Source organism: Oryctolagus cuniculus, chromosome 9, assembly GCF_051225735.1.
Source record: "Oryctolagus cuniculus isolate XC-2025 breed Fujian yellow rabbit chromosome 9, ASM5122573v1, whole genome shotgun sequence".
Taxonomy (NCBI): domain Eukaryota; kingdom Metazoa; phylum Chordata; class Mammalia; order Lagomorpha; family Leporidae; genus Oryctolagus; species Oryctolagus cuniculus.
The window spans coordinates 126,819,175-126,843,098 of NC_142875.1; the positions used below are offsets into that span (position 1 = coordinate 126,819,175).

The window sequence follows — 23,924 nt, forward strand, 5'->3', positions numbered from 1 at the left end:
CAGTTCCTGGGCCGGTGCAGTGACCCAGCACCCCACAGGGGCGCCGGTTCCCGGCCCAGCTCCTCCACTTCCGATCCAGCTCCTTGCTAATGGCCTGGGAACGCAGAGGAAGATGGCCCAGGTGCTTGGGCCCCTGCTACCCATGTGGCAGCCCCCGAAGAAACTCCTTCCTTTGGTGTAGCACAGCTCTGGCCATTGCAGCCATGTGGGGAGCAGACCAGTTGATAGAAGATCCCTGTCTCTCCTCTTTCTGATTTTTTCAAATAAATAAATAACCTTTAAAAAATCCACTTCCTGAGTCACACCACGTTTCAAGCACCCGATAAACATCTGGTGACAGCACAGAGGACACTTCATCACAGGCCACTAGTGCTGTCCTTGCAGGCAGCACCACTCCCAGTACAGCTTTAAAATAAAGACTCCTGAGGCCGGCGCTGTGGCGCAGTGGGTTAACACCCTGGCCTGAAGTGCCAGCATCCCATATGGGCGCCGGTTCTTCTCTTGGCTGCTCCCTTTCCGATGCAGCTCTCTGCTATGGCTTGGGAAAGCATTAGAAGTTGGGCCAAGTCCCTGGGCCCCTGCACCCGAATGGGAGACCCAGAGGAAGCTCCTGGCTTCTGACTTCGGACCAGCACAGATCCAGCCGTTGCAGCCATCTGGGGAGTGAACCAGCGGATGGAGGATCTCTCTCTCTGTAACTCTTTCAAATAAAATAAAATTAAAAAAAATAAAGACATCTCAGAGGCCAGTTATTGGATGCCTCATGTACCAGCGGGCTAAGCCTTCAAGTTTGCGTACAATCCAGGCAATACGCTGGGTGTGGTGGTCACCTGACCAATGGCCCTCAGCACTCACTCTCTTTCCTCATGTAGCTTTTCCGCAGTCATCTCACGAGGAGGAACCACCACACATGGCCGAGGAGCACACTGCTCTCCAGGGAATGCCCACAACCGCCCAATGCGTGCAAAATCCAGTTTTTGTTTGCAAAAGATCTCAACTACCAAAAAGCCTTCCTTGAATAAGGAAAAGGGGAGGAGGAGGTGAACATGTGCCGTGCCACACCAGCTGGGCCCCCAGTGTTCAAGCTCCCGGTCATGCGTGTGCTGGCGAACCTTCCCCAGAGGCTCACAGACGCTGCCCCCAGCCCCCTCTGCACGTGGCACACCCACCTTTGCAGATGCTGTGCTTGGTCCTATACCTGGGAGCCCACACTCGGCTGGGTGTTTCCAGGATTCAAAACCAACAGCCTTAAGGGAGACGCAGCGCTTGCTTACATTATGGAACTCATCCCACAGAGGCCTAAAAAAACCACACCTCTTTCCAGGCAATGGAACGAACACTATTAAGAATTCTGTGCACCAACAGTATAGTCCATGCATCTGCTTTCAGGGCCAACTTTGCCCAACAAGAGTTTGCAGTGATGTTGAGGGATCCAAATGGAAGGATCCTCTTTCCTTTAAAATAACTGTAGCAAAGGAATGAGCATCAGAGATGGGGGAGGATGGGACACCCGTGTGGATTCGGCATGTGGGCGATCTGCCTTTCACAGGGATGTGTCTTCATGGAGGTAGGCCAGGAGCCAGCTGCTGTCCATGACAAGTGCTAGGGCTGGTTTCCAGTGTGTTCGCTGGGCACTCCTGTGGATGAGTGTCATGACGGCATGCACAACAGTCAGCTAAGGGAAGACACGAGAAGATGAAGGTCAGCCCAGTTCCCCAAGAGGCCATGTCCAGAGCCTGGCGAGAAGACCAGACAGAACTGGGGCAGGACACGGGGGCCTGTGTGCTTTCCAGCTTCTGTTCACTCTGCAAACAGCTAAGAGCATCTACTAAGTGAGAGGAGAGATCTGGGGTGGACTAGTACCCATATAATCACCGTGGGCAGTGTGGGGACAGAGGACACAGGAAGCCACAGAACCAGGCAGTGCTATGGGTGACTGAACAAACCAGTGAGGAAGATGATTTTAATTTTTAAAATTTATTTCAGGGGCAGAGATTCAAGGACACACACACACATAGATTCGCTTTGTTGGTTCACTATCCAAATGCCAGGGAGCCAGAGCCCCAACTACTTGGATGCTTAACTGCTGCCTCCCAGGGTGTGCCCTACCAGGAAGCTGGAATCCAGAGCAGAGCTGGGACTCGAACCCAGGCACTCTGATACGGGATGTGGGTGTCCCAATCGGTGTGCTAACCACTACGCCCAATGCTTGCCTGCTTTATTTCTAAAGAACTTACCTGTCACATGGATATCACTGGGCACTAACCACGAAGCACTTAAGAGATTTGCGCCAGACACAAGAATTTCCATCATATTTTATATAAAATAGACATTTACATAAATTTTATCGTGGAAAGACCTACGTAAAGTATACAAAACCAGATGGAACGCGAGAAATACTTTATAGGAGAGACATTTCTAAATAGCCAAGTCAACCAAAGTGTACAATTATAATAAACTGATCAAAGAAATGAAAGCATTGTGAACAAAGAACATGACACAAGCTGTTTCCTCCCCAACAAAAGGAGGAGTGCATGTGAATCAGAGAACATCAAATGGTTTCCACACACATTTGAATTCCTTAGGAGGAAGTTCTGTCTTGTCTCAGTCACACAACAGGGTCACTGTCGGAATCTTTAGGTGCACAGACTACAGAATGACAGCAAACACCTCTGCCATGTTAAAGAACTTGGTGTCCCAAGGATGTGTTTCGCTGCATGATTATCTTAGAATCTTTAATAAAAGGGCAAGCTGTGAGTTCTGGCATCAGATGCACATGGCTTTTCAGCCTACATTTAGAGTAGCTGTTGACGTGGAGCTCAGTGGAGCCACTGGACTGGTCTTCTGTGGGTGAGGAATATAACAAAGACATCGGCTATTTTGCCCCAGGTGAGGTGGCTTCCCAGTAGAACTAGGACTGGTACCCAGAGGTGTTGATTCTTGGAGCAGCAAACCCCAAGGGCCACGGAGATAAACAACCCCAGGAGCTCACTGTTCACACTGGAAACTACCAAACGTGGGGCACCCGTACACCATGAGTGCCAAGGACACTGTGCAGACATCCCTGGATTTCTGTAGATAGCTGTCTCTTTCTGGCTGGGAGTGATTAGTGATCTGACCTCACAAACTGACGATGACTACGTACTCTGATGAGGGCTGATTTTTTGAGTTACCTTCCCTAAGGGTTTGCATTGAACAAATTTGTAGTGCTGAAAATGGAACATCTGAGTGTCGATCAAATGAGTGAAACTTTTAATTCTTTTCTACTACTTTGTTTGACACTAACCCATACTTTCAACTGCATGTGTTTTCCTCTTTAAGTTACATAGCTATCAAAAATATTGAAGGGAATGCATTTTTTAAATTGCTTAACCTACTTTTTGTGAGCATCCAACACTTCAGGAGTAATCATAAAATGAGCATTTCCCTATACTACCTTTTGGCACACTATGCTTTTACATTTTTCAATTGCAGCCTAAACACAGAGTTCACAGGTATTTATGTTTCCACATGTCAAAAGATGTCATCTATATAGTTAAAATTTGCTATATTTGGGAGAAATCAACACACAACCAAATCAAAGTAAATGTGATAAAACCATGACCAGCAAGCTAAAAACAAACAACCCCTAGTACTACTTGCTTTGAATGTCATTACTAACGTTTCATAATTTTTTATTCCAATGGATGGATCCAAAAGTAACAACATTTGTATTTTTTTCAAAAACTGAATCTAATAAGTAGAATTAAGAAAACTAATCCACAGAAGTTCATTTGTTGTGTGCTCAAAAGCAAGCCAGAAATGCAGCCATCAATTTGATGCCATGGACACCTTTATGAGTCAGATAAGTATGGTTTTATATACAGGGCACCGTGTCTGGTGTAAGCAAACAGCAAGGTAACTTTCTCCATCTGAGAACCAAGAATCCTGTAAATACAAGGCCAAGTTGCAGTCCTATTGCCTCAAGGGCAAAACCACCCAACCCAACCACCTGTTTGCCAATCTCAGAATGATAGCCTCAACCATACCACTGTGCCCAAAGTCACTCTTCAGGGTTACTCTTTGGCTCATTTAATAGTCAATTTCGAAAGACTATAAACAGCCGGCGCCGTGGCTCAATAGGCTAATCCTCCACCTTGCGGCGCCGGCACACCGGGTTCTAGTCCCGGTTGGGGCGCCGGATTCTGTCCCGGTTGCCCCTCTTCCAGGCCAGCTCTCTGCTATGGCCAGGGAGTGCAGTGGAGGATGGCCCAGGTGCTTGGGCCCTGCACCCCATGGGAGACCAGGAAAAGCACCTGGCTCCTGGCTCCTGCCAGGATCAGCGCGGTGCGCCGGCTGCAGCGGCGGCCATTGGAGGGTGAACCAACGGCAAAGGAAGACCTTTCTCTCTCTGTCTCTCTCTCTCTCACTGTCCACTCTGCCTGTCAAAAAAAAAAAAAAAAAAAAAAAAAGACTATAAACATCTTTCTGGTAAAAGCCATAAACTCCCATGCAAGCTGTCAGCCCTGCACAGTTCTGCAGCATCGCTGCCTACTGGAACTGTCACCCAGACTGGCAGGTGTCTGAGATTTCGAAAGGTCCCCAGGTGGCTCTGAAGAGCAGCCAGTGCTGAGTCCCTCGCTCTGTGCCGAGGGGGACAGAGCTCAACTGTCAGCCTAATGGGCTTTTCTACTGAGGGGTCTGAAGGGTTTATAACGGAGACAGAAACCACGTGCGCTCCTTATTCTCCTAATTATGGTTGCTGAGGTCTGTTTGTAAGAGATGGTTTGCACAGGAGCATCTGCACACGCAATGCGAAACCCTGCCTCACACTAGGTAAGCACCTCCCACAAATTCCAGAATCTCCTGCTCAGGGTGGCCAAGTTCTGCAGGGAGTTGGGACTCAAGTGCTGACAGTCCTCGTAGTTCTGCTATAGGCTCAAAACACACAAACCTCAAGGGATCCATCGCAGGCGCCCCTAAAATGTCTCTCCCTCCAAGGGATTTGCATCTTTGGTTTAGTTCACCTGTTACACCACTGACTCATGGCTGTGAATTCTGTTCATCAACGGGAAACATCTGAATCACCTAAGAAATCCCGAACATAGGATTTGCAAGATTAAGAGAAGCTGCTAAAGCCATTCTCTATCAAAGGACATCAAGGGACTGTCACTCACTTGGGGCTCTGCAGCTGAGGAGAGCTGGTTTTAGGAAGCACTAGAAGACAGACTAGAAAGACAAGGTGTGCAATATGCACACGAGGAACTCTCAATGTAGCTATGACAAAATGGCAAATGCTGCTCCAACTCACAAAGGAAACGCATCCCTAAAGTGTTCAACCTAAAGCCATTCCTCTCTTCCCTGCTCATCTTCTTTTCAACCTGGACCTGCTATCTAATTCCAGGAACCAGTGCATAATTACATCGCAAGACTCCTTCTTCCAAAATTACCAAGAATTTCAAGTACAGCGTTCAACCGAGTGTGGGATGCCTCTGAGTACAGAGACTTTGGGACAGCACAGACTGCATATCCAAGAGGCGTGCACTACTCCTCCATTCCAGAAAGCTCTATCAATTCATATGCCAACCATGCTCCTATGGACACCCCTCCAAGAGCAGCCAGGGCACTCCCTTGGTGTTTTGACTGAGGGTGCATTACACTTATTATTTCATGTTAAAAGAACCAAACACAAAGTTACAAAATAGACTTAATATCTTCAACAAATACTATGTGGTTCTTTTTCTTTTAGGCAGCTTTTTAACTGTGGAAACTTTCACTGGCCACATTTCAGTGAAGAATAAAAATATCTGATCCAATAAGCACCGCTTAATTTTTGTAAACAGTGCCTACTGTTGAAGGTCAAAAACATGCCTGTGTCTGCAGACAGATGGCACAGAGGAAGATGGAAGGAGATGGGCAGACAGAAGGAGAACAAGAGTGACACAGAGAGAGAACCACACCTGCCAGGAAGCAGTCTCCTCACGGCCATGGCACACTCTTTAACTGGGGAGTGCAGAAAATCAGATTTTGGATAAATTTATGATATACAAGTGCACTTCAAAAACTTTGTGGAAAATGGAGTTGAAAAACAAAACTTATAATCCATGCACATGAAGAATCTTCAACGAGTTAAAAGGAAATATGTATATGAAAAATTTGTATGTATTCCACAATTTTTTATATCAAAATAAACTTCCCTTTTAATTTCATTTTCTGCAAACTTTCTGGAGTCCCTTTGCATAACACAGTAAGATGATTACAAACAGAAAGAGTGGCAGCTCTATGTTATTGGATGTCTTAGGTACACAAACATATGCAAGCTAATTCCAACTGTGAAGCTGTGAATTAAAATATCTGCCCCCTTGTTCCTTCCCAAAGAAGTTTCTCCTCTTCTTTAGACTTCCAAACCAAACCAAACCAAACCAAACCGAATCAATCCCATACAGGGGCGGTGCTTTTGGTGTTGGTATGAAGGAAGCAGGAGGCCTCTATCCCGCTCTGATGAAAGCAGGTTAAAACACGTGCGCCTCAGCCACTCCACCTGTGTGGCACCTGCCTCAGCACTGGACCAACGCTGCTTGCCACACTTTCATTTTGGCTTTTAATGATGGCAATCGAATTAGAATCAGGTGTTCCGATTTCTTCACTTTCACTTTGAAAACATACCACCCTAACACTGGAGACTGGTCCCCAATTTCTTACACTTCAGCATGTAAATCAAGAGAAAATGTTTGAGGCGCTGTTGAAGCTTCACTATTCTGTAAATCCCCACTGAGATTTTTAAAGGGTCACTTTTCAAAGATGCTACTAAAACCAGTATATACAGAGCAACAAGAAGCATGTGCATATATTAAATGTCATAAGTTATGAAATAAATAACACTAAAAATAAATGTGAATTCAATTTTGCCATCCCTAGCTTTAAAAATAAGCATATATAGTATTTATGTCATCGGATTTTGACCTTTTTTCCCTAGATTTTTTTGGAGACTTCTTCATGAAATTCCCAAAAATACAAATACACAGCAAAGAACTCCTGGAGGCAGTCATTCACGTTTTAAGCACGGAATTCTCATTAAGCCCAGGAAGACAAACAGCTCAGCCCCCATCCATGAAGACTTCCGTTATCCACGGTAAAGATTCCCCAACGGTTACATACACTTTTCAAAAAAAAATACATCTCATGATGTCTGAACATTTAGATAATAAATTCTGACATTTTTTCAGTTAATACCTTTAATTTCTTTAAATATAGAATATACTATTTCTTTTTCTTCACCAAAATAACAATATATTTGAAGACAGGAACATAGAAGACTTTAAATGCACTTTTGAGATCTGAGAGTAGGATCACTACTCTGGTAATACTTGTAATAAAATTAGGATAATTTTAAAACATTTCCACCAACAGTTAGGGTGCCAGCTCCTTGATTTTTCCACTAGGGATAAAGATATTCACATAGGACTGGCAAAGCTCCCCATCTGCTGTATTAAGCTACGGAAAACATTTAAAATAGAATTTAATTTCCTCCTCCGAAGGATTCCAGCAATATCCTTAGTAGGATATTAGATAAAGCTCAATTACCAGTAGCTTCCTTGCCTACATATTCTGGAAGGTTCTGCCAAAGCTATTAGATTCTCATTCCTGGTTGCAGAGACTCACATGAGCCGCCTCTGGGGGCACTTCCCAGACAGCTTACCCGGGAGATGTTTCCTCTCTGAAATACCTCATCCTACAAACACCAGACTTCTGCTTTCACTGCCCTTCAGGCTTCTGGGTTTCTAGGACGTGAGAGTCTACACTAAGAAACGGAACTGGATTTCCAGGTTGCAGAAACACAGAATCCATCAGGGAAATCTGGAGGGAAAGCAAGCAAAGCTCTGTCATCAATCCCGCTGTGGCTTCCTCCACTGGGGGCCTTCTAGCTCTGGCTGGCTCCTTCCTTCTTCTCTCCTGGAAATGTACTTCCGTCCGCACACGATCCCCAGCAGGCGTCCCCAGAGGGGCTGAGCCCTGCTGCTATGAGAGCCAAGTCTTGCCAGGTTTTCCGGGAGAGGCACCAGCACCACCCCGGGAGCCGGGTCTAAGGCTGCTACGTTTGCTCCTTTTCTCGAACCTCCTGCAATCGTTTTTCTAGACGGTCCAACTTGGCCAGATTCTCTTTCAGCAGCTTGCTGTCTGGAACCAGCTGCAGGGCTCTCTCATAATAAGCTCGTGCGGACACATAACTTCCCTGTGGGGAGAAGGAGAAAGAACACTTAGATCTCTCAGGGCAAGGGCAGCCGAAGAAACCCACTCTCTGCCCCTGCGATTAGCAGGAAGCCCTGCCTCCATGTCTCCAGGGGTGAGCTCATCCTAGCTCCTTGGCATTTGTGTTAAAGACTCTGAGCAGCTGCAGAAGAAAGCACGTGACACTGGACAAGGAAATGGCAGGAATTCCATGCAGGGCATGAGGCTAATCACGCCATGTTCTCAAGGGCTTAGCATGGTTCCTTTGTCATCACATGTGACTGCAGCCAGACACTCTTGTCATTAGCACAGAGAGACTGCAGGAGGGAAAGGAAGTCAATAGACAGACACTCATAGAGGAGGGAGAGGGGAGGGAGGAGAGAAGTGTTTGATTAATTTAGGTAATCCTTTTTATCTGTCCACCAGTGCTGTGAGTTAATCTAAACTTAAAATATTACAGCAGCTTTTGCCTACAATAGATTTACACAGTGAAGACAACTGCTAAGAATACGAAGTCAAACGTGGCCATCCATGTCTACTAGCCGGGTACTCTCTGCATAGGAGGGAAGGTGCATGATCCCTAACCCATCACACACACCTGTCCCCACCCTCTGTAGCCTCATCCACTTTGATGAATGACTCCTAACAATAACCACGCGTGCCTGGTCCCAGGCAAATCAGTGACAACTATCAGCTTCCTCCAGTACTTTTCCTGCTACATTAAGTACTACACTTCCCTTCTTTGTTCCAATCTCTTTCAGCTCTGTGTCCTACAGAGATTGTTAGAGTTTTCCCCTTTCCAAAAATAGGAACTTGTTCTGCCTGAATCTTAGTTACACCATCCAGGGCAATTAAATCTCTACTTCTTGGAGTACCAGTACCAACCAGAAATTAGCAACTAATATTTACTGAATGCATAACTCTCTTCCAAAGGAGTTAACATTTGTCAACAGCTCTGACACTCCCTGGCACACAGGGAGGGCTCAAGAGAATACTAACCCAACTATTAAAGCAAAGACACACCCAGGCTATTCAAAACATTACTGGTGAAAGGGGGAGTGGAAATGATTGAAGAAGAAATTGTACACCGGATCCCAGGTGCTGACATGTCCAATGAAGGAAAGGCCTCCCGATTATTATTATCACAGATTCTGCTAACAGTCTACACAGCTCTCTGAACAAGGGGGAACTTGGGTTTGGTACTCTGAATTCTTTTGTTTTCAACTGAAGCCTTCATCTTCCAAGTCTCCTGCTTTGATTGAACTTGGCACATGCATGCCGACAGCTGTGCACCTGGGGCTTTCGCTGGGCGCTCTGCTGTAGTTGATGCTGAACTTGTTCTTGCAGGGGCGACTCTGAATTTAGGGTTCAGCTTGCTGCCCTGCCGTCTTTCCCTCGGATCTCACGATTTCTCTGTCCTTTCCCAGAATATTCAGTTCATTTTCTCACTCTCCATTCATTCTTTGCCTGATTAAACCAGAAACTTTAGTTTCCTAAAAAAAGTTATGCTCCTATCCCTTTAGGGCAATGTTGCGAATTCCCCACATGCTAGGTAGCCTATTTGATTTATCCAGTTTCCAGCACTGTGCTAACGGGAGCCACCAGCCACGCATGGTTAGTTAAATCTAAATCTGTTAGAGTTCATTAAGAATTCAGTTCCTCAGTGCAGGAGCCACATTTCAAGAGCTCACACGCAGCTAGTGTCTAATGCAGATACAGAAATGCCATGATCTCAGAAAGTTCTACTAGAAAGTGAGACTGTCGAAACTGCCCATCACTGTCAGAGCACAAAATTGCAGATGATACCCTGTGATATGGCCTGGTTATCGGACCTCTTTGACGACAAAGAATGCATTACAGCTTTTTAGACCACCCATCCCATCTCATCTCATCTCAAGCTTCATCAGACGTACTCCACGGGCAGGCCTTTGGCCTGGGCGCCATTCTGGAGCAGCTAGGCAGGAGTCTTGGCTCTGCTCCTGCTCCTTGCTGACGTGCACCCTGGGAGACAGTGGGGATGGCTCCCATATGGGAGACCTGCACTGGGTTCTCCACCATGGGTCTGGTCTAACCCCGTCCCAGCATTTGGGGAGTGAACCAACAGACAAGAACTCTACATTTTTGTCTCTCAAGTGAACAAATGAAAAAATTTGAGTATTAGAAGTTGAGCAACCCTAATCCAAAATCCAAAATGCTCTAAAATCTAAAAAAGCCAATCAATTTTAAAAGATTTATTTATTTGAAAGTCAGAGTTACAGACAAGAGGGAGAGATACACAGAGAGAGGTCTTCCATCTGCTGGTTCACTCCCCAGATGACCCAAATGGCTGCAGACGAGTCAGGATGGAGGCAGGAGCCAGGAGCGAGCCACCTGAATTGAAAATTTAGCCCTTACTCCTTGGTACCCTAATTTCCTTCCACTCTTTTTTTCCCTCTAAAGCACTTACCACCATCTGACATGTTCCATGTATGTATGCACGTATGTATGTATGATGTGTGCTGTGTGTATTTAGCACCTGCCTCCCACTAGTCAAGCGTTAGCTCCATGAGCACAGGGATGTTGGTCTTGTCTGCTCACTGCTGCAGCCCCAGGGCCGCGGAGGGTATCGGGCACACAGGCTGCTCCCCATCAGTGACTGATAAATGAATTAAAGGATGGATGCCGAGTCTTCGGGTGCGCTGGTTATACAGGCTAGTCCCACCAACGGCCATCGAGAATCCTCAGGCAGATATACCCAGAGGGAGCTTTTTACTTTAGATAAAAAGGTCCAACCATGCTTTGCTTTTCAGTAAAATGTTAGGGAACAAAGAAACAAAAAAGTAATGCAGGCTTCCCAACATATCCAGAGGTTCCGCACCCATGGAGTCCACCAAGCATGGACCAAAACCAAACTGAACCTGGCCTGGGCAAGACAGAGATTTCTTCTCATTATTCATTACAAAATACTGTCTATACAGTACAGTGTAATAACTACGTCCATAGCACGTACACTGTATTAGCTGTTAGGAGGAATCCACAAATGATCTAAAGTCTATGAGAGGATTCCACTGGTCATATGCAAATAACTATGCCAGCTTACACAGCGGGCTTGGGCATCTACAGAGTTTGTATGGATACCGAGGTACAATTAAAGTAAATGAAAATGCTAACACACTGAAATTTTAAATGGAGAGTAACATTTTAAAGTAATAGAAGTGACATTTTAGTTTAGTGACATTTGCAGTTTAGTTGAACTGTAAGAAAAATAAGTCACTCCAAGTTCCAGCAAGGATTTAGTACACATGAACATATTCTGTCTGATATTCTCTTAACTACATGTGATTTTGTTTATGATTAATAAAATCATGGATTCTAATTTATATGGAATTCATTTATTTATTTTAAAAATTTATTTGGGAAGCACATGCACAATGAGGAGGGACAGAAAGAAAGAGAGAGAGAGGGAGGGAGGGAGGGAGAGAGAGACTTCAAGGCAGAGAAAACTCACTGTCTGGTTCACTCCCAAAACACCCTCACTGGCTGGGGCAGGGCTGAGCTAGGGCTGAAGTCAGGATCTGGAACTCGACCTGGGTCTCCCAGGCAGGTGACAAGAACCTGGGGTCTGTCTTAGCAGGAAACTCGGGTCTGCACCTGCAACCAGGAAGCTCTCCGGTATCCGATGTGAGATGTGTGCTTCTTCCACGGGAGGCTAACTGCCCACCCCTCAAGTATTCGTGAATGCTTCATGATATTCAATAACGAGAGAACATAAGGTGACCAGAACCTGTGCTAACCGCACCTTTAAACATCTCTGTGGCATTCAACTGATTCCAAAGAGAAGCACAGGCGTCCAGTCCTTGGAGAAAGGAGGAGGAGGAACCCCCAGGAGAACCCCTCCCCGGGGGGCGCACAGGTGTCCTACCTGGATGTGCTGGATGCCCCCCATGTTCATCCACGCCTGCGCCTGATCCGGGTTCAGCTCCACGGCTGCCTTATAGCTCTAAATCAGGAAGAGACAGCTCCAGGTTAGGAAGTGCGCGGTCCCTGGATGGCAGACGCTGCTTCTCTGCTCTGGGATGATGCAAATATTCATCACAGTGAAACCAGCCGCTCCCAGTTTCCGGCACACTCCTGGTTTATCTCCGTTGTTTACCAAAGGTGGGGATTCTGAAACGGTAGGACTTCCCTGCAGAGCTAAGCTGGGGACTGGAAGAGCCTCTGAACGCCTGCAGGGCTGCCAAGCGCCTGCTGTCACACAGCTCCATTTTCCACTGGCCTTGCCCTACCAGACATTCGTGCTTTCTGCAGGTGCTAAGAAAAAAATTTCTCTAATAACAGAATCTTAAGGTGGCTTTCAAAATGGCTTAACTGCACTACAGCACCCCCCACACCCTACAGCACCACTGACCTGAAAACTCAGCCTTCGCTTAACTTGTTGAACAGGCTGCTCGACTCTTCTCCCAGGACATCTATTTCACTATGTTTTACTGGGGGAGAACTGCAACCCTTACAAAGTCTTCCTTCTTCTTCTGTCACAGGCAGGGCTTTCAAATGTTTAAGAGTTCCCCATCTCTCAGGTATCATCTTCTGTCTCGGTAACATGTATCCTAGTAACTGTGATGTCCGTGACGTCTATTTTTAATATTCTACACGGTGCTTTGCATCAAAGTTATGCCCGCCCTTAAGACTTCATTTTAAAAACGGCCACCAGAAATGAAGTCCAGGGCTACCAGGGTTGCCTTTAGTGACAAAGCTAAGGATCAGCACACATAGTTTAATGTTCCTTGCTACTTTGATTAGCAAGGCTATAAGCAAACAGATCCACCAAGTAAAATCTGGTCCATTTGCCTTTAAGATTTAGAGAATAGAAGCAAATGGTAAGAAACCAAACTTAAAAAAAAAAATGCTTAAATAAACTTGAAGGTGCCTTTCTTGGATTGCTCTCTATCAACAGAGAGGGCCAAACAGTATAGACGTTAAGAGCTACCGTCAAGTCCTGGCTCCGTCTCTGAAGGTCAGAATGACCTTGAGCGGGATTCACAACCTCTGAGCCTCAGAGGACAGAAGTATAAAGTGATGACAGAGCCCACGCCCTTCTCGAGTGATGTGAGTATCACACGGGCTACTTCATTCATTCACTCACACACAGGAGCGCTAAATCACTTCAGCGGCTCTGAACAGCCGGTGGCCCGACTGCTGCTCTTCCTAAATCCAGCAATGATTATTAGCAATGATTATTTCATCCCCGGCCAAGCAACTAGAAAATGCTGTCAATACAAGGCATTAACATACAGAGAGCTACAGATATCATATTCACGGTTTGATTATTAATAATAACTTTGAAGTCACATAACAAAAATGTAGGTGGAGGTCATGTTCACCGTGCAGAGACAAGCCCACACGTGCTGAGATAAATGCTCACGGCTTCTCACAGCAAATGCTACCACGTCTGTTTCTGTTGGAACTACTACGTCTGCTTCTACCCTGAAGTGAGTTTCTCCAAATACTCAGGTGAGCTTTCTTCAAGCGGGCTTTCCAACATTACTCGTTCCTGTTTCCTCTTCAGCACAATTCTATCACTTGAGAGTTTAGTTTTCCCACATGTAATTAAATATCATTTTAGAACTTGGTAAATTCCGGTTGGTGCTATTATCAGCTAAAGGATAAAATACAGCCTTTCTGTAATATTTCTACACATGCTTGCACATGCCTGCATGATTTCAAACTGCTTATAGCTTTTTTTTTTTTTTTTGAAAGCTGAGGATATTGAACAACTGTAAGGTGCAAGACACTGTTTTAAACCAGAGTAAAAGCCCAAGGCAGGAAGGCAGATCCTGCAGAGTGGGGAGAGGAGCAGAAGGGATTGACGGGGAGGGTGGCGACCCAGCGATATGACACAGGACATCTTCCTATGACTGCAGCCACAGGGAGACAGCATGTGCTTCCAGAATCCCAAAGAATGAGGGACCTTTGGAGCAAGTGTAGTCAGGAGGGCTTCCTGGGGGAGGAGACAAAGACTGAGCAGGGGCGAGTGAGAAGCTGCTCAAGCGGGAAGGTTCCAGCACCTGCGCAAACTCCCCAGACCAGCCCTGCTGCCATTACGGGGTCCTGCAGGCAGGCAGGGACAAAGAGAGAGGGCAAAGCTAGTCTCAGACCAAACTGCGCATGCTCTGAACATCAGGTGGGATGTGGTGGTGTGGGAGATCACGCAGAGGTCAAAAGCCACAGGAAGCAGAACCGTCCAACGGTAAGCCAGGCCATCAGAACATCAACTCCACACACGTGCCAAGCTCGTCCCCTCCTTGGCAACGGATGCAACTTAATGGCATACTTGGCTTTTTTTTTTTTTTTTTTTTTTTTTACCTCGAAAGCTTTGTCCAGAAGGTTCTGCTCTCGCAGCTGGTTTCCCTTGGTGAAGAACAGCTCGGAGACGACGTGGGGGTCCTTTGGTTTCAGCTGCAGCGCCCTGTCTATGGCGTCCAGGGCCTGTGGAGAGGGGACAGCCGCATGGCACAGGTGCAGGTGAGCGAGGCAATGACTGTGCCCTTTGTGTATGAGCGCGTGGGCCGCGTGCTGATCAAGGCACCTGCTATTCCGTCTGCTGCGGTCTGACGATCAGCGCTCCTCACAAGCTCACAGCCCTGGGCCCCGGCCTTGCCAATTACAGAGCGGCGACAAGAGGTGGTCCCCACACACCTTTCAGGGCACCTGTCTCCCTGGACCATTCCAACTGCCTCCTCTGGGGTTCCCACAGCTGCCCTGTGTAGCCACACACAGTCTCGAAGCACGAATCTGATCAGCCCCTCTTAAAACCCCATGTCTTCTCCCGAGAGAAGAAAGAAAACCCTTGGCTTGGCCCCAAGTCCTGCGGGGCCCCATCCCACAGGTGTGTATCACAATGCCCTCCTGTCCCTCAGATAGGTCTCTCCCTGCTGCCACAGGGCCACTCCCCGCCTCCTGCCAACCAGAGACTGGCACATGGCAGATAAGTTCGTGAACCTACAAACCAAGTGACTCTCACCAACGGTCAGCAGGTGCCGACTGTGCCCCGGAGCAGCCTTGTAGGCATGGTACGAGAAGTCCTTGGGACGATACAAGGATGCTTCAAGAAGTTCAAAATTACAAGATAAGAAACTCAGTGCCAAACCATTCCTGAGATGCACGCCTACCTGTATTTCACAATACTTATTTCCCAGGAGAGATCTGGAGACCCCTTGTAAATGAGAAAGGAACACTGCTGTTTGCACGGCTGGCTGAAAACAAGCTGATGGATACCACACAGTCTTGGGAGCAAGCACAGGCCAGCTGTGCACTATGACAAGGCAGAACCTTAGCAGTGCAGATGCTACCTGGGAAAAGCTCCCATCAGACAGGATATGGGACCCAATGACCGTCCCGACATCCCGACCTCGAAGGGTGCCAACAAGAGAGTGGCTTCAGTACCTCCTACTTCCCACTCGAGAACCCCATCAAGCCCACCAGGGCCCCTGTCCCCACCTTGGCGTGGTGCTCCTGCTTGCTGTAGATGGCCGACAAGAGGCGGTAGCATTCCAGGCACCCACTATCCTCTTCCACAATGTGCATGGTCATCCTTTCGGCTTCTCTCATCTGACCCATCACGGCCAAAACCTGGGCCTGCAAAAACCACACGGCACGGACTTGGGTTTGGCAGAGAGCTAGACACGGCCTCACCCAACCATCCCCTCGCCTGGGAGTGCTCAGTAGATGCTCCCGGCGAGAGTGCTCAGGTCTGCTCAGAGGCTCACGGAAGACGCTGTGTTACGCTGGTTCACGGGTTTTAATTTTCCACTGGCTGCGTCTTTACTGAGGGATATGCGTGCCTCTGTGTGCAGACGGCGGGGACAACAGACGCTCAGGGAAGTGGCTGTGCCTTGAACAAAAGCTTCACTCAGCATCTCAGAAGACAGGTAACTGCTGTGCTGTCGGCAGAGCCTCGAGATTGCAAGTCTGATTTGTTGTTCATCTCGGGAAAAGGAAGAGCAGAGACCCAAACACTGAGATGCTGTGTCGGGGGCTGGCGCTGTGGCGCAGCAGGTAAAACCACCAATGCCTGCAGTGCCGGCATCCCATATGGGAGCCGGTTCAAGTCCCAGCTGCTCCACTTCTGATCCAGCTCCCTGCTAATGGCCTGGGAAAGCAGCGGAAGATGGTCCAAGTGCTTGGGCCCCTGCACCTGCATGGGAGACCTGGAAAAAAAGGCTTCTGGATTCTGGCTTTGGTGTGGCCCAGTCCCAGCCATTGCAGCCACTTGGGAGTGGATCAGCAGATGGAAGACATCTCTCTCTCTGTCTCTGTCTCTTCAATCTTTCAAATAAATAAATAAATTGATTAAAAAATATTGTTGGTGGTGCTATGAATCTTCCTGAATTTGTAAACTGCATTGCACTGATGCTAGAAATGTCCTCACTCTTAAGAACGACAGGGGACTTGAGTAAGTTCACAGAAAATTGAGTTGAAAATGGACTGTGGTACAAAAGCACAAAAAAATCCACACCCAGTCTTTTCATAATACATGTTTTCTAGGAAATTTAAAAAAAAGTATTTATTTATTTATTTGTTTGAAAGTCAGAGTTAACAGAGAGGGAGGGAGAGACACAGAGAGACCTTCCATCTGCTGGGTCACTCCTCCAAAGAGCCACAACAGAAAGTGCTGGGCCAGGCCAGGAGCTATCAGGAACCCGGGCAGTGGAGGCGGTGTCTGCTGGCTTCCAGGATGCATTAGCAGCAAGCTGGAGCCGGAGGGAGCAGACGGGACCTGAACCAGCGCTCGCACACGGGACGCGGCCACCCCAAGCCACAGCTTACCCTGCTGCGCCACAACGCTGCCCCGTGTGAGCTCCTTAAGTCCCTCTCAAATGCATGGATCTTAAAACACTTCAGTACTAAAGGACACTTAAGGATTCCATTTCCACAAACTTTTTAGAGTATTCTCATATGTGCGCAAGTATTTAGAAAAAAGAGGGGCATCAGACCTTTAACTACCTCTTATGGTTCAGAAAAAAATGACATGTACTAACAACAGCCATATGTAAAAATACTAATGTAAGTATGCATGTATACATGTATACATACAAGGGGCAGTGATAAACAAACACATCAAAATGGTAAACATTGTCTAACTAGGCTAACAGGGTACATGGAAGTTGTTTACTCTTCTTGCAACTTTTTTCTGAGTCTGAATCAATTTCCCAACAAAGGGTTTCGCGCATCGCTGGTGTGTATGTCTTCGGTGAATGCATCGGACTTTGGCCACATTCATATTCAAGCAGCGGGTGCTGTAGCAGCACTCCTGCACCAAGGCCAAGACCTGGACAACAGCCCCCGACCCTGCACGCCGTGCTACCATTTCTAGCGCCTGCTCCCTCGCCCCTGAACTCACCAGCGCCAGGCGGAGCTCCCTCTGAGAAGGCTGAAGGGCTGCAGCTTCCCGGTACACCTGCAACGCCTCCTCATATCGGCCGGTGTTGTAATAGAGCGCGCCCAAAGGGGACAGTATCTCGGCTCGGCGTGCCACCTGCAGGGCGCTGCGTGGGGAGAAAGGTGAGTTGACACTTCTCTTCCAACAGGTGCATTTCCATGGGTCTATGCTTCGATGTGACAGGATAGCCCATGGTTTGAGTCCCCACTGTAGCATAGCGCTTGTTTTTATATCAAGAACAAAGTTTTAACCACAGATCAGGTGCAACCACGCCACACGGGACCATGTCCAATGTCCCAGGGATAAGGTGGCTGAGCCTCAACTGTTTCTATTCACAGTGACAAACAGCCTTATCCTGAGACTTTCATCCATCCTGGATTTGAAATTACTACCTGTGGTGTGGGTTGCTGTCCGCAGTGTCCCCAGACAAGGGGACAACTTAAGTGGCCACTAAACTCCAACCTTGGCTTAGCAGCCTGCTCCAACCAGTCAGGAAGGGGGGAAGATGTCCCTAATTGACAAAATAACCTGCACCATCGTGGGGCGCTCCCTGGGGAGCAGAACCTGAACCCCCTCATCTGGTGAACTTCACTAGCATCCTGCAAAAGCACGAATGCCCACAATACCTGCCGAGCAGCTGAGGGAGTGAAGGGAGGAGCTGTACCGTTTGTACCAGTCTTCCGCCGCGCCGTTCTCTCCGAGTGACCTGTACAGCCGGCCCAGGTTCACCATGGCCACGTGATGACTCGGGCTCAGTTTGATCGCCTCCCGGTAATGGGCCACGGCCTTCTCTGGAGAACCTGAGACCATAGGCGGGTTGGTGAGAACACAGCAAGCCTTGGAAAATCCCTGACCTCTTGAATTCTCCCTGACTTCTATCGTTCATCCCATTACAGCTGCCACGCCTTCAATTTTCAGTTAATAAATAAGGTTGCATTTTGGCTTCACTTCTTTGCTGCGACACTGTCTAACCTTGGACCATTTTGCTATTCATTTACGCTTCCAAAGAACCTAACAATAATGCAGCATAATAACTAAATAAGAATAAGAATAAAGCACAGTTCTCTTATTGTATTTGCTATTCCCTCCAAGTAATTTCTGGTGATTGCCCTGGTTAATACGATGTCCTGGGATCACCAGTGATTGCTAGTTCTCAAAGACAAAGCTGTCCCTCATTAAACAAAGGCACAGCCGGAAAGAAAACGGATCCGACGCAAGTTCCAAGGGTCTGTGACAGTTACCGCAGAGTAGCACAGTCAGCGAGACACTGCTTTCTGCAAGTCTGCATCAGCTGGATGTTGGAGGCACACCTTAAAGTCACATGTTTTGGGGGCTGGTGTTGTGACTCTGGCCTGTGACACTGGTATCCCTTATCAGCACTGGCTCCAGTCCCAGCTTCTCTGCCTACGATCTGCCTCCCTGCTAATGTGTCTGGGGAAGTAGCTGAGGACAGCTGATGGACCTAGGCCCCTGACACCCATGGGAGAGACCTGAGTGGACTTCTAGCTCCTGGCTTCAGCTTGGCTCAGCCACAGCTGTTCCAGCCATTTGGGGAGTGAATGAGCAGATGAAAGATCTCTCTCTCTCTCTCTTTGTATCTCCTCCTCTCTCTTTAACTCTATCTTTCAAGTAAATAAATAACTCTTTAAAAAATAAAATCATGGTTGGCATTGTGGCAGAGCAGGTAAAGCCTATGACACTGGCAATCCATATGGGCTCCGGTTCCTGTCCTGGCTGCTCCACTTCCAATCGACCTTCCTGCTAATGACCTGGGAAAAGCAGAAGATGGCCCAACTACTTGGGCCCCTGCCATCTACTTGGGAAACCTGGATGAAGCTCCTGGCTCCTGGATTAAGGCTCTCCAGCCCAGGGTGGAGAGTGGACCAGCAGATGGAACATTTCTTTCAGTCTCTCCCTCCCTCTTTACCTCTTTTGAAATAAACAAACAAAATTTCTTTAAAGATAAAAATGAAATTAACATTTTTTGCTTATATGGCATTTGTTTCTTAAAACAACATCACGCCACCTTGCATTTGTACAATGCATTCTACATTTTTAAATACTTTGTAAATAGTTATATGATCTTTGCAGGTGTCTTTTGGTATACCATTCAGCTATTACACAAAATGATCACCTCGTAGACACACATTACAAAGCACAAAAACAGGAAGAGACTTGACGATGTCCAGGGTCACTGAGAGTTAGGGGACAGTCTCTCTGGTCGGATAAAGTTCCTCGCGGATGCTCCTGCCCGGAAGCACACGGAGGTGATGGAAGTTCCATGTGAAGTTCCACATGGAATGAAATGTTTATCACCCGGCCAGGAGTCTTCTCCCTCCCTTGCAACTTCTTTGAACACAAATTTGACCAAGATGCTGTCAGAGTCCGGCCGTCAAATTGTTACCATTTTCAAGGATATGGGATGAGACTACTGATTGCAAAACCAAAAGGAAGAGGCTCAGACCAGGCCAGCACCAAGTCTCCTCGGGTTTTCCTCTCTCTGGGATATTTAACTTACTATACGGCTAATGGACCAGCAGGTGGCGCTACACAACAATTTTACACCCAAAAGTAAATTCCTATTCTACAAAGCAGTAGAGCTTCAACTACCGTAGAAAATAAAAGCCCTCCCGTGCATTTCACATTGAACAAAAATAACTGAAACTGAGTGTTACTGCACAGCAGTTACTCTGGTCATCAACAAGAAAGTGAGCCACTTCTGTGTTAAACTGAAATAATGTTCAGTTACTTATCAGTTTCATGACACAGCCACGGTCCACACCCTAAAGAAACTGAGCCCCTGCACGGACACGATGACGTGAGGGTAATCTGCAGGGCACCTGTCATGTGAGAACACTGCAGGAGTGGCCAAGGCAGATTCTGTGAGGCAGGAGGGGGAAGGAACGAAGCAGCACTCCCGGAAGCTTTGTGAAAACACAGCGAGGGGAAGTTTTAGCACCTGCGGGGGACTAGATTCAGGGGCAGGCCGTGCGTCACTGCAGAGGAACCCCGGGTCATCAGAGGTGTGTACACCTGCACAAACGATTGTCGAAGAGGACTGGGACGCGTTACATCATCAGGTCTACCTCCTATCACCTGGGAGCTTTCCTTAGCGTCTTGATCGCAAGAGCCGGGCAGCTGGGACTGAACCCCGCCTGCAGACTGGGACAAACAACAGCCCCCAGGTGCACGGTGGTGGGCGGCAGGGTGAGCCTCGCTTCTGGAGGATGACCCGATGGCTGCCATCTCCTTGACACCCATGCCGTCCGATCCCCCCGGGACACGCTCCTTCTGACGTCACGTACCAGAATCCACTAAGAACACCCCGTAGTTGTTGTGTAAGTCGGAGCTGTCCGGGCAGTTCTTGATTCCAGCCTGGTAGATCTCCTCCGCTTCCTGAAACCTCTCCTTCCAAAGACAACAAAGAAACACGGATGAGACGGTTTCTCCAAAGCAACGAGAGGCTGACTACCGGGGGCTGGGCAAGCAGGAGGGGTTCGCTGAGCACCTGCCGTGCCACGGGCAGGGCAACACCACACTCGGTGCGTGGCCTGCTGTCAGGCAGCAGCCACGGTGGCCAAACACCCACAGGGCTCATCTGCGTGGAGTCCCTCCAGGGCACATGGGTGGGGTTCGCTCAGGTGGGGTTTCTGCAAGGATCTGGACCGAAACTTGCAACAAGCCCAAACATCCCTCGGAGAAGGAGGTGTGCATCCAGGAATTCTCTGGATACGCATGGCCATGCATTCCCAGGGGAAGGGTTCCAGAGGCAGGAAGGGGGCTACAGGGGCAGGGAGGCCTGGGGATTTGTTTGCATACACAGCGCCCTCTCTGCCTACACTGGAGGGTGTGACAGGAGAGGCTTTGCAGGGATATAGGAGGGCAGCAGTGAGGAAGCCCGTGAAGAGCACCTGCCTTACCTGGTCCTCGCTGGCCATCTGCCCACTGCCCTCCACCTGCTCACCATCAGTGCTCTCCGTCCCCAGCTGTTCCCCTGCAGCAGGACCCCATGTCCCCCTGGAAGGCACACCTCCACCCCAGGGGCTGGGCCCACATCTGCTGCACTTCTCCAAGCAAGGAAATTTCACCTGTGCTCACGAGCTGCTCCCCTGACCGCTCATACAGCAACCAAGCGCTGCCACCTCCCGCCCTCCCGCCCTCACGGCACAGTCTGCTTTACCATTTGCAAGGTGACGAGTCTACGTAACTCATCAAGGTGACTCGCGTTCTAAGAATTACCCCCAAGCCAGCCCCGCCGTCACTCGCAGTGCTGTGAGGGCTGGCGGGCAGGATGCCCTACAAAGCACTGATGCACGCTGAGAGCCTCAGAATACGGCATTTTCCAAAACTGGATCGCAAGGGTCTACGGCTGAGCATCCCAACACAGCACAAGGGGAGGGAGAGCGACAGGTTTCACAGAGTCCACACCTCCAGGCTGTGAATAAAAATGCGTTTGATTTCCACCAGGCGCTGAGCAATGAGCCAAGCAGCCGACGTCTGATTCAACTCCAAAAGGCAACAGATCCACACCCTCCAGGCCACCTGTTTGAATTCACACATCCAAGCTTAGGAAGCAGAGAGAGACTTGAATTTTCCAAGTGTCACTTATCTGAACGACAAATCCACAGCAAAACCTGGGAGTTGACATTGCTAACACTATTTTTTTTTTTGAGATAATATATTTTTCATTCACATCATAGTCAAAGCCTTACCGCTCCACCCAATAAAGAATTCGACAAATACAAAGACCACAGTTCAGCAGGAATACAGACAAGGGCTATAAACAATAATCAAGCGAAAAGATGTTCAAATGCACTCATAAATTTTTAAATACTGGGGCCGGCGCTGTGGTGCAGTGGGTTAACACCCTGGCCTGCAGCACCGGCATCCTATATGGGCGCCGGTTCGCTGCTCCATTTCTGATCCAGCTCTCTGCTATGGCCTGGGAAAGCAGAAGATGGTCCAAGTCCTTGGGCCCCCGCATCCACATGGACCAGAAGAAGCTCCTGGCTCCTGGCTTTGGATCGGCGCAGCTCTGGCCGTTGCGGCCAACTGGGGAGTGAACCAGTGGATGGAAGACCTCTCTCTCTCTCTCTGCCTCTCCTCTCCCTGTGTAACTCTGACTTTCAAACACATAAATAAATCTTAAAAAATTTTAAATACTCACAAAATCATTAGGTGTGTACTAGTTTTGCTACAAATATCTAACAATATGCTTTTTAACTGCCAAACTCAACAAACTGTGAAACTCTACAAGAAAGGTTAAGTGAAAATCTCAAACTTTTCCCTTTTAAACTATGGTAGAAAAGCTTAATTAAGATGTTACCCACAAAAGGACTGACAACTTTGTGTGTGTGTATGTGTGTGTTAAATGCATACCAGCACATCCCATGAAAATCCAACCAAACTGATATTTGGAATGTGCCCCTGGATGTGTGCTCACGAATGCATTCCTTAAGCCCAGGTCACCTGCTGCTGCTGCAGGAGTCAGGAAGCACGGTTAGGTGCTGGGCTCCTGCCCTTGGCTACACCAGACTAGAACCCTGGGCCTACTGTTCCTATCTCTGTGACCTCACTTCTGCTCTTGGGCGCCCCTAGTGGAGAAAAGGGATCACAGCGCACCAGTCTCCTAGGGTCCCGGTGAGGGGTAAAACCGCGAGAACCACTACTGCTTTTTGGGTTTTTGGCTAAGGTTGAGTGTGAAACTCGCTTCCCACACGCTTGGCAGTCTGTCTCAGTGTCGGCTGTCCCTAGTATCATCGGCTGTACCACTGGCGGCTGTATTACCATCTACGTCACAGGGAGGTAGGCGATGCAAACCAGCGAGCTAGCTAACACACATCCGGCAACGGGTCAGCATGGTGAAGACTAGGTACAAGGTGTGCCGAGCCTTTGCTACCATGGCCACAGACACCATGACCACAGGCAGGAGGTGTTTCAGCCAACAGTTTCTAGTTCCTTTCTAAGTAACTATCTAAGAAATGATTAATTAATCCACGCATTTTTTTTCCTTCTTCCCTTTAAAAAATCTTATTTGAGAGGCAGAGACAGAGACAGAATCAGACAGAGAGTGAGAGCCTGTCCACTGGTTCATTCCCTAAAGGCCCCCAAGAGCTGGGGCCAAAGCTTGGACCGGGAGCTCAATCCTGTTCTCCCGCATGGGTGCCAGCAAGCAAATGACCCGACTCATCACCACTGCCTTCCGGGGTCTACACTGCAGGAAGCTGCTCTCAGACCTCACACCCCGGCAGTGTGATGTGGGATCTGGGTTTCTTCATCCGCATCCTATCCACGAGGC

The 23,924-nt window shown here is 48.1% G+C and overlaps 1 protein-coding gene across 2 annotated transcripts in view; it reads right to left on the bottom strand.

Moving 5' to 3' along the window:
• Positions 1-2,303: 2,303 nt before the first annotated feature.
• TMTC1 (transmembrane O-mannosyltransferase targeting cadherins 1) overlaps positions 2,304-23,924 on the bottom strand; it is a 256,056-nt gene continuing 234,435 nt past the window's right edge. For both annotated transcript variants that reach the window (XM_070049600.2, XM_070049599.2), the window contains 7 exons: positions 20,932-21,034; positions 18,291-18,426; positions 17,588-17,732; positions 15,685-15,822; positions 14,551-14,673; positions 12,110-12,187; positions 2,304-8,212 (listed from right to left, as the gene is read on the bottom strand). In XM_070049600.2, coding sequence (XP_069905701.2) covers positions 8,072-8,212; positions 12,110-12,187; positions 14,551-14,673; positions 15,685-15,822; positions 17,588-17,732; positions 18,291-18,426; positions 20,932-21,034 — 864 coding nt within the window. In that variant the 3' untranslated portion in view covers positions 2,304-8,071. The remainder of the gene's footprint in view (positions 8,213-12,109; positions 12,188-14,550; positions 14,674-15,684; positions 15,823-17,587; positions 17,733-18,290; positions 18,427-20,931; positions 21,035-23,924) is intronic.